At 39.9% G+C, this 11,611-nt stretch overlaps 1 protein-coding gene across 1 annotated transcript; it reads right to left on the bottom strand.

Annotated features, from left to right (window-relative positions):
• Positions 1–788: 788 nt before the first annotated feature.
• On the bottom strand, positions 789–10,910 carry LOC109075574 (gonadotropin-releasing hormone II receptor-like). The gene is made up of 4 exons (XM_019091466.2): positions 10,674–10,910; positions 8,326–8,843; positions 7,163–7,364; positions 789–1,969 (listed from the first exon to the last, which is right to left on the bottom strand). Exons 2-4 carry the CDS (start codon positions 8,821–8,823, stop codon positions 1,596–1,598), a joined length of 1,074 nt encoding a protein of 357 aa, XP_018947011.2. The 5' UTR covers positions 8,824–8,843; positions 10,674–10,910; the 3' UTR covers positions 789–1,595.
• Positions 10,911–11,611: the final 701 nt, after the last annotated feature.

The following is an 11,611-nucleotide window of genomic DNA, read 5'->3' as shown; positions in this document are numbered from 1 at the left end:
TCTAGTTTCCAAACCCAGCCACCATGTGACTGACCTTTAGTGTTAAAATGTGGTTGCTGTAATGCCATTTTTTTTAATGTTGTGAAAATGTTAACAAAGTACTTTTAAATTAATGTTAAAATTTTAACAAGATCTGTTGAAAAAAAAAAATCAGTTTGCAAAATCAATTCATGTGATTCAAGCGTGATCCATTATGTTGACATTGATCAAACCTGAATAAACATGAAGGCAGCTTTATTCGTCTTCCTACAGCAATGATCTGACAGCGTTCGCTCTCTGCTGCCTCCTGCAGGTCTGGAGCCGCTGAAACACTGGAGGTTCAGGTAAGTTCACCTGAAGATTTGTGTTTATAAATGGCAAGAGGCACAGCTGCTCATGTGAACATGTTACTTCTAGTTCAATGATGAACATTTGTTTAAGTAGATTTGAAATGCTGACACTTCTTTAGATGTAAATAACGTAGATAAAAGTAGAATTCATGACGAGTTCCTGTGTGTTTATCTGAAATGTGTGTGCATCTGTGTGAGACTCACAGTCGGAGATTGAATGTGATGGCGCTCGGAAGCAAACGCGGCTCTGACGCATTGCAGAGATGATCTGAAGAAGATCTTTACGGACACTCCTGGGATCCCAGAAAGCTCTTAGCCTGCCACTTTACCTGCATTCAATCCATTAAACATCATTCTCCTTCCCTTCTCCTTAGATAGATGGATAGATAGAGAGGGTGTGTGTGTCTCTGTGTGTGTTTGCAGCAATAAGAACAGAAGGCAGGGTCAGGCTGACTGTGTTTAATTGGCTGTATTAACAGCTGGTATTTCTGACAGTGTTTACAGTGTTTGTGGGTCACTGAAGAACAATGATGTTCATATATAGAGAGATTCATCATGTTATTTCAGAGTCCAGGTACTGATGTGCACAAAAAAAAAAAATTTCTGCCTTGTTTTCCAGTACAAATATATCTCAAGATTATTAAATCAGAATACATTTACTGGAAATGCAAAATTACATGAGATATTAAGTCTTGTTTAATGAGAAATTAAAAAAATATCAACTGATTTTCCTTTTGAATGAAGTTGATTTTTCCGACCCCATTAGCAGATATTTATTAGATTAAACAAGACTTCTTATCTAGTGTAATTCAGCATTTCCTGGAAAACAAGACAAAAATACTGGCGAAGAAGCACTTTTGCAGTGTCTGTGTTGGTGATTCTGAGTCAGAATGAGCTGTAAAGTGGACCAGATTAAATGGCAGTCAAGATTTTTAGGCTAAAAATGGATAAATAAAGTTGTAATGCAAAAAATAACTGTCCCTGTGGACGCGAACGGACACAGATCAACAGCGTAAACATACAAAACAAGTTTGACACAGACGTCCAGCTGCTTTAATAACAAAAGCACGCTGTGAAATCTGTGAAGTTATTCTAAAACTGCAGAGGCTTCTGGGTAATCTGCTCTGAGCTCTTTTCATTAGTTGTGTATGAACCCCGCGGCGCTCCATGCAGCGGCTCAGTGTCTCGTTTATTATGAAGCGCGATCTGAAGTCTGTTCTGATGCAAACGCTCCATCGCTTCATCGTCGTGAGTTTGAGATGTGGTTTAAGTGCTCTTCACGCTGGCCGGGTTGGACTCGTGCTCGTGTCGGGCCGAGAGCCGGTCCAGAGAGCGTGGGGAGTCTACGGGGGTCCGGCAGCGGCAGCAGCGGGCGAGATCGGCGCGGAACGAGGGCGTGTAAAGGCCGTAGATCACCGGGTCGCAGCAGGTGTTTAGGTTCCCGAACACGAAGAGCAGGTGATGGATGTACTCGGGCGTGACCTTCAGCATCTCCGGCTGGAACCAGTACCAGATGCCCAGCAGATAGTAGGGCGTCCAGCAGACCACGAACGATAGGACGATGATGATGGTCATCTTCAGCGTCTTCATCCGGGCCTTCGGGATCATGTCTGTGCCGCTGCGTCTCAGAGACTCGCCAGCTGCAGAGACAAGCATGACATCAGTGATCAGAGCTGTTCCTCAAACAGAAGAGCACCGCGCTCGCAACATCAGGGTCATGGGTTCGATTCCCAGGGAATGCATGAACTGATTTGCATTTATGCATCTGGCAGATGCTTTTATCCAAAGCAACTTACATTGCATTCAGGGTATACACTTGATCAGTTTTTGCTTTGCCTTGCTCTACTGTTTGAGCTACAGGAAGACTAAAACTAAAACTGATCAAACATATGGATGATTGAATACAATGCAAGTCAGATAAAAACATCTATCAAAGATGAAGAATATGGATGATTGTGTTCAATGATATTGATGTTTGAATATATTTCAAGTGAGTTAATGTATTTGAGATATTATTATTTTTTTTAGTACATAATGTTAATGTGATTTTTTTAATGTTGAAAGTGTGATTCATTTTGCACCTCTAAAGTGAGCTTCTCTCAGATCACAGATTAAGAGAAAAAAGTAAACATGCATAATAAGAGAATGAATGAAACAAATATGTATATGAGAATGAATAAAAACTATTTAATAAGAGCAGTGTGGTGATGTTTTTTGTGATATCCACACTCCGTCCACATTCACCTGAAAATCTACAGTAGCAAACCCTCATGATTATCTGACCTTGTTTGTTGCCCTTGGCAGGAATCAAGTGACCGCAGAGTCGGATCTGAGCAAAGCTCTCGGGGCTTCAGAGGGAGGAAAATAGAAGCTGCACTGATCCGACACACTGCTGCGATATTACAGTAATCCACGGACTGCTGTTACTGTAGACATGTGACTGTGTGTTATTATTGAGCCCCTAATGGGAGCTCAACACCTGAGAGGGGCACCTATGGAGCTCAACACTAACTTTCCAGCAAGAGGTAAAAAACATTTTAGACTTTCTTTTACACCACACAGAGAGGAGCTTACAAAGCCCTCCCCCTCCCCCACCTCGGTGCCTCAGACCACATCACTGTCATGCTAATGCCTGCATACAGACCGGACGTTAAGTCGCCAAACCAGTTCAGAAACAGATTAGTGTGGCCAGAAATCGTCTGAGGCTCTTCAGGGCTGCTTTGATACAACTGACTGGAATATGTTTAAGCAGGCTGCCACTTATAATAACTCCACTGACCTCCAGGAGTACTCGGAGACTGTCACTGCCTACATTACCAAGTGTATTGAGGATGTAACAGTCACAAAAACCATTACTGTCCGGGCCAACCAGAAGCCGTGGATGACAGGGGAAGTCTACAGACTCCTGGAGACGCGGAACGCTGCCTTCAGATGGAGACGAGGGGGGGCCTGAGAACAGCCAGGGCCAACCTATCCCGCGGCATCAGAGAGGCTAAGAGACAGTACTCTCCAGGAGGATAGCCCATCAATTCAGCGACAGCAGAAACACTCGGAGCCTGTGGCAGGGGATACAGACCATTACGGACTACAAGCCCCCACAGCGGACCTGTGACAGCAACATCTCTCTGCTGAACGAGCTGAACACCTTCTTCGCTCGCTTTGAGGCACAAAACAGCTCCATGCACAGAAGACTCCACCTCCTCCCAGTGACCAGGTGATGATGCTGACCCCAGACAGCGTGAGGAGATCCTTCAGCAGGATCAATGCACGCAAAGCTCCGGGTCCTGACAACATTCCTTTATACTGAGAGACTGTGCAGCAGAACTCACTGATGTCTTCACAGACATTTTCAACATCTCACTTAGTCAAGCTGTTGTTCCCACATGCTTCAAAGCTACCACCATCATTCCAGTCCCGAAGAAGCCATCTCCATCATGCTTCAATGACTACCGTCCTGTTGCACTTACTCCCATCCTCATGAAGTGCTTCGAACGGCTAGTCATGCACCACATCAAGTTGCCCTCCCCCCCTCCCTGGACACCATTCCATTTTTGCATATCGGTCCAACCGGTCGACCGATGATGCCATCTCAATACCCTCCACTCAGCACTCACACATCTAGAGAAAAAAGGACTCATACGTCAGAATGCTGTTCATAGGACTTTAGTTCAGCATTCAACACAATCATCCCTCAACAGCTCATTCACAAACTGGTCGAGCTGGGGCTCAACACTTCGCTGTGCAACTGGCTGTTGGACTTTCTGACTGGAAGACCTCAGGCAGTACGTGTCGGCAGCAACACACGTGTGCTGAGCCCCCTCCTCTTCACTCTGCTGACCCACGACTGCACACCGTCACACAACTCCAACCTCTTCATTAAGTTTGCGGATGACACGACTGTGGTGGGTCTCATTAGCAACAGAGATGAGACAAACTACATTAGCGAGGTGAGCCGCCCTGGCCGGGTGGTGCAGTGACCACAATCTCTCTCTGAACGTGGAGAAGACGAAGGAGATTGTTGTGGGACTTCAGGAGAGCCGCACACTCAGCATGTTCCTCTGACCATCAACGGTGCGACTGTTTTGAGCAGCACCAAGTTCCTGGGTGTGCACATCACAGAGGACCTCCCTGGACCGACAACACTGCAGCACTGGCGAAGAAATCACAGCAGCGTCTCTACTTCCTCCGCAAACTGAGGAGAGCCAGAGCCCCACCCCCCCATCATGTACACCTTCTACAGAGGCACCATCGAGAGCATTCTGACCAGCTGCATCACTGTGTGGTATGGCGCCTTTCCTGCCGGAAGACTCTGCAAACGCATAGTGAGAGCAGCTGAGAAGATCATTGGTGTCTCTCTCCCCTTCCCTCCAGGACATTTATGGAACCGTCTCACTCGAAAAGCCCTCTGCATTGCAGGTGAATCCCACTCACCCGTCACACAGCTTCTTCAGTCTGCTGCCATCAGGGAGGAGACTGCGAAGTCTCCAGGCCAGGACCAGCAGATGAAGGACAGCTTCATCCATCAGGCTGTCAGGAAGCTGAACTCGCTCCCGAACTTACCCCCCCGTCCCTTCTTCTGCCTCAGGCACCACTGAACTATGAAACCCCCCCCCCCCCCAGGTCCCACATCCCCAGGTCCTTCCACCCCCCCTCCCTTAACATACGAATGTCATGCACCAGTCACTTTGTGCAGCAGTGGTCTGCTCACTACCTCATTCACCATGGATCTGACATCATTCTACCTCCTCATCAAATCATATTAATAAAAATAACTGCTCTGAGCCCTTTGTCACTTTGTCACTTTTAATCAGACTGAATAAGCTATTTTTTTATGCACTAAAAATCTTTTTACCTGCACTGTTTGTTCACTGGTTTGCACTCTATCTGCCATGTGCCTTGCGCTGCTTTTATTTAACCTTAATTTTTATTTTATTTTTTTTCTATTATGTCTTTTTTTACATTACCTTATTGTATAGTTTTTTTTATTATTTTATATTTGATCTAGATTTTTAGGCTCTACTGTTAGTGTTATCTGTATGCACCAGGGGTCTGAGAGTAATGCAATTTTGATTCTCTGTATGTATGTACTGTACATGTGGAGAATGACAATAAAGCAGACTTGACTTGACTTTAATGGAGCTGCTAAACCTGAGAGGGGCATTATGGGTATCTGCAGCAGCTAAAATTAACTCTTTTCCACACCTGTCAATAGAGAAAAATTCAGCAAATGTACCGGACATAAGTGTTTATAACTGCTTATGAAACTATGTTTTACATTCTGGGTGTTGCAAATGTATTGTTGCCTTTATGATGATGAATTATCAAGAGTTTTTTCTTGTATATCATTTTCAGTCCAGCAGGTTATTGTGTCATTCGGAGCATCATATTTAGCCACATAAGACAAAATCATGCTTTGGTTAAAAAAAAAAGTTATAATTATGAGATAAAGTCATAATTAGATTAAAAAAAATTGAGATTAAAAAGTCATAATATGAACAAAACATTTTCCAACATAATTTACATTTTTTATGTCATATTATGCCCTTTTCTCTCACAATTATGATTTGTATGTCATACTTTTGACTTGTGTCAGAATTTTTACTTTTATCTATGACTTTTTATCTCATAAGTTTTTTACCTTGTAATTATGACCTTTTATCTCATAAACATGATTTACTATGTCATACTCTTGATTTTTTTTGTCATAATTATGACTCTTTATGTCACAGTTATATTTTTATCTCATAATTTCCCATTTTTATCTCATAATTGCGGCTATCTCATAATTATGACTTATCATTACTACTTTTGTTTTTATCTCATAATTCATGTTTTTCTCATTTAGATTTTTACCTTATAATTATGACCTTTTGTCTCATAATTGTAATCTGTCATAATTTTGATTTGTCATAATTATGAATCTTTATGTCACAATTTAATTTTTATATCATAATGTTTTCACTTTTATCTCATAATTGCGGCTATCTCATAATTATGACTTATCATTTAGACTTTTATCTCATAGTTATGACTTTTTATCTAAATGATTTTTGGCTAAAAATGTATACTTTTACCTCATAATTATGATTTTTTTTTTATTTTTCACTGATATTTTTTTTTCTTTTTATCTAACTTATTTGTCATAATTATACCCTTTTCTCTCATATTTATGATTTTGTATGTCATACTTTTGACTTGTCATAATTATGATTTTGTCAGATTTTTTTTATCTAATTATGAGTTTTTTATTAATTTTTTTACCTTGTAATTATGACTTCATCTCATAATTGTAATTTATTATGTCATCATTTTGATCTGTCATAATTATGAATCTTTATGTCACAATTATATTTTTATATAAATTTTTCACTTTTATCTCATAATTGAGGCTATCTCATAATTATGACTTCTCATTTTGTCTTTTATATTTTTGTCTTTTTGTTTTTATTTTATTTATTTTTTTTTTGTGTTGAAGTGTTTACCTTTTAGTTTTGTTTTTTTTTTTTTTTTTATTTTGACCTTTTGTATCTAATTATGACTTAGTATGTCATGATTTCAACTTTTGATATCCTAAATATGTTTATTTTTTTCTCCTTATGGGGCAGAAAAGGTTTTCTATAAAAACTGAACCTGACACTAAATTTTGTTACTTTATTTTGTATTTTGGCGGTTTAATCTCAGGAATATTCCACATTTGCATCGCCACATGAAGAACATTTTAGTCATCCTAGATGAACAAAATGTGCCACTGAGGTGAAAGCTGTCAGACGTAGAGCGAGTTGTTTTTCTTTAGTAGACGTGTGTTTTGAATCTCATGATCTCCGCTGCTGTACCTTTGCTCTTGTGCAGCTGTCTGTTGATCTCGATGAGGATGCAGGTGTAACACCAGCTCATGACCAGCAGCGGAATCACGTACAGCGTCACGAAATGAAACATGTTGTACGCCGTCTCATGCCAGCGCTCGCGGAAACTCCCATGAGTAACGCATTGAGTGAAGTCCACGCTCTCCGCTTTGACCGTCCGGAAGATGAACAGCTACAAGAGGAAGAATGGCGGACCAGCCGATCAGAACCAGTGCATTTTCATGCATTGGTCAATTATGTGCTATTTTACTCCATAGCACATCTTCTTTCAGACAAGTGGAAAGAAAACATCCAAAAAACACACATTTAAGTGTTTATTTTATTGCACTTTATCTATTTGCATCTGTAGATTTTAATCTCAATAGCACATCTTCTTTCAGACAAGTGCAAAGAGAACATCCAGTTGTATTCTTCTGTGAAAGTTGTGTTCATGTGTCATTGAGTTTATACAACATTTACTCTTAAAAACAAAGTTATACAACATTTACTCTTAAAAACAAAGTGATTGTATAGAGTGATAAAAAGAGAAATGAATCCAAACAAGTGTGAACTTGGTTTGTCCAATGAGATGTATGTTGTGGAAATGTATGTTAGTGCATAATTATTAGACAGTGAGTCATTTACATGTTGAATCCAGAGTTTTGAGTGGTGTGTGTGAGTGAGTGAGTGAGTGAGTGTGTGTGTGTGTGTGTGTGTGTGTGTGTGTGTGTGTGTGTGTGACTGATTGTGTGTTAGTGACTAAGTGAGTGAGTGAGTGTGTGAGTGAGTGTGTGTGTGTGTGTGTGTGTGTGTGTGTGTGTGTGTGTGTGTGTGTGGTGAGTGTGTGTGAGTGAGTGGGTGAGTGAGTGTGAGTGAGTGAGTGAGTGAGTGAGTGTGGAGGTGTGTGAGTAAGTGAGTAAGTAGTGAGTATGGGGGTGACAGTGTGTGTCTGTGTGTGTGTGTGTGTATGAGTGACCGAGTGAGTGTGTGTGTGTGTGTGTGTGTGTGTGTGTGTGTGTGTGTGCGTGTGAGTGAGTGAGTGTGTGTGTGTGTGTGTGTGTGTGTGTGAGAGTGTGTGTTTGTGAAAGTTTGTGAATGTGTGTGTGTGTGTGTGTGTGAGTGAGTGAGTGAGTGAGTGTGTGTGTGTGTGTGACCTGTGGCGATGCGATCAGCGCGCTGAGTATCCAGGCCAGCAGTAACATCCTCCTGTTCCTGTGGTGGGCGTTGAGTGAGTCCAGAGGGCGCAGGATGGCGTGATGCCGGTCCAGACTGATAACCACCAGGATGAAGGCAGAGGTTTGCATGGCAAAGAGCTTCAGGAAGCACAGCAGCTTACAGAGCCCATCTCCGGCATACCACTGCACCGTCACGTTCCACACCATGTCCAGCGGCATCACGATGAAGGTCATCATCAGGTCAGCGGACGCCAAGCTGATGATGAGAGGACGCAGGTGAGATGCCAGACGCCGGCCGCGACCGCGTGACACGCTGATGAGGAGCGCCAGGTTACTGACGGCAGCGAACAGGAAGAGCACCATGGTGGCCGCCACACGGGCCTGAGCCGCGGGAGTGAAGGAGGGTGCCCTCCAGTCCGTCAGCGGAGGCAGGAGAGATGTGTTAGACACACACGGCAGTGATGTGTTATCAGACATCACACTGCTTTGATCTGCACCTGCATGAAGAGACAGAAACAGCATCTGAATGAGGTACAACTGAACAACAGGAGTGTAAAATACACTGATGCACTGATATGATGACATCATTTATATAATATACTCAGTGTGGGGCGCATCCACTTCTAAAACAAAATACCTATGCATTGCAGTATTTTAGTCATTTTGACATTTTAATCCCATAATTATTATTTAGAATGTTATAATTGTGACTTTCTTTCTCATCATTTAGACCTTTTTATTCCATAATTGTGACTTAGTATGTCACAATTATAACTTTTTATTATCTCATAATTAATCATTGTTTTTTTTACTATCATACTTATGACTTTTTATCTGATAATTTTTTTTTTTATCTCATAATTATGATTTGGTATGTCACAGTTAAAAAATTGTAATCTCATAATTATGACTTTTTGTAATAATTATTATTTGTAATCTCATAATTATGACTTAGTATGTCACAATTGCAACCTTTCCTGTCTCATTGTTGACTTTTTGTCATAATTATAATTTTTTAATGTCATAATTATGACTTTTTAATCTCAATTATGACTCAGAATGTCATAATAATTTTTATTATATATATATATATATATATATAAATGGATCAAAATTTTTATCTCATAATGACTTTTTGGCAGAATTATGTTTTTTTAAAGTCATATTTATGACGTTTTATCTCATAACTCAAGTTTTTAGTCTTATAGTTCATATGTCATAATTTTGATGTTTAAGCATCGTTGTTATTGCTCATAATTAGTGTTTTTAAAGTTGTGATAAAAGAGTAAGTGATTAATAATATTTATCAGTAGTTGTTAATTATTATTAACATATTTCGGATTACTTGCATTGCATCATTAGTTGCTTATGGTTAATGTTTGAACAAACCATTATGAGTATTGAAGTTGCAATGAAATAGAAGTTGTAACATCTTTTCTTCTGCATTGCGACGTAACAAATGATTGGAGAAGTTAAAGTTAAAGTATGAAGTTAAAGAAGTTAGAAGCTAAAGCCCTAATCTGAGCCTGAAGAGCAGAACAGCGGGTTCCTGCCAGACCAAAGTTCCTTCAGCTCCAGGAATTTAGTTCCGCGTCGCACACACACTGAGATCCAACGCGGATCAGCACAGAACAACACGTCCTGATAGAATCAATAGTGTGTAACACAAACCAATGGAACAGAATCCCTGCAGTCAGAGCTGTGATAATTAATAACACGTCCATTAACGAACACACCACATGTTTAACCAGAACCCTGAAGAGTCTCAGTGGGTTTGATGTGATGTGTTCATCAAAGCAAAAGAGACATCAAATGCAGACATTCTCACATTCATGTTTAAGCTTGTTTTTATGCTTTAAAATATATAATTTGTACTGAAAATACACAAATAAAATGTGAAATAGAATCATTATTTATTCTTTTGCCCTCCACTGTATAATGTTTAAGCTTTTTTTTATGGTCTTGTTGGACATCCTTATGTCAGGTCTATAATTTATTAAACAGTACAGGATATTAAAATATTTAAAGGGATAGTGCTCCTTCTGCATAAACACTATTATATTCATACCCATGTTCATTAAACCAAACAATACAGTTAAGGATAATTTTTTTAATTACTGTATGTATTTATAACTTAATAACACATTTGCATGTACAGCTCTTTGATGTTGATTATTTCTCACGTGACATGAAGCTAAACCAATAAATGACATTGTGTTTTATTGTGTTTTTATTTTACAATTATTTCAATTTTAACATTTTCTATGAATTATTAGCTTCGATATCCAGTATGCTGGTAGAATTAAACTCTATAATGAAATGCTCACCTCTATAATGCAGTTAAAGCCTGATTCTCCGTGTAATATCCACCAGACTCATTCTTTCCCATCGCACTGAATCCTGTTCAGTCAGTCCAAGAAATTCCTGATTATCCAGATTTTCCATCCCATGAGATGAGCGGGTGAAGACTCATCCTGGACCCGATCATCACGTCTCATAATCCAGCTTTAGAGATGCACAAGACATGATGAAGAGGAGAAGATGATCCTGGCGAACTGAGGAGGTGAGTACAGACTGTGTGTGTGTGTGTGTGTGTGTGTGTGTGTGTGTGTGTGAGAGAGAGAGAGAGAGAGAGAGAGAGAGAGAGAGAGAGAGAGAGAATAACTCCACTCAAACCAATGGAAAAATCCCGTTTGAAATTCTTGATAATTCCAGGTTGGTAAGCTTATTGATCGATGTATTATTTTTGAGTTACTCCTGATATAAGCCTCTTGCCTATTTCAATTGTATTTGAACATTGTATCTGCATCATTCATGGAAGTGTGTAGAATTTAATAGAGACGCAACGAAATGTTGACCCTAAAATCAGCCACTACTAAATTGTCCCTAGCAATAATTTTGATCAAACAATGAAATATATGTAGCCTATATGTTACACTGTCACACCATTAATATTACCTGAGAAGTTAAAGAAATACGCTAGAAAACATTTAATACACGGACAATAATGCACAATTTATTTTGAGCTGCAGCTCGTCGTTTTGTTTTAATGGAGTGTTTCACTATTTAACAGTAAACTAATGTTCGTAGATTTGTGTTGGATGTTATCTTTGGAATGGAAATATGGATATTTTATTTGTAAACATCGTACTTTTTTCTCTTATTTCAGTTAAATGTCATAAAACTAGCGAGCTGAGCCAGTAGTAGCGCTGAGTGTCGCGTAAAACATGACTGAAGACGCGAAGAGGAATAGACGAACTGTTCC

The sequence above is a fragment of the Cyprinus carpio genome, chromosome A16 (assembly GCF_018340385.1).
Source record: "Cyprinus carpio isolate SPL01 chromosome A16, ASM1834038v1, whole genome shotgun sequence".
In the NCBI taxonomy this organism is placed as follows: domain Eukaryota; kingdom Metazoa; phylum Chordata; class Actinopteri; order Cypriniformes; family Cyprinidae; genus Cyprinus; species Cyprinus carpio.
This window is presented reverse-complemented; position numbering and strand designations above follow the sequence as displayed.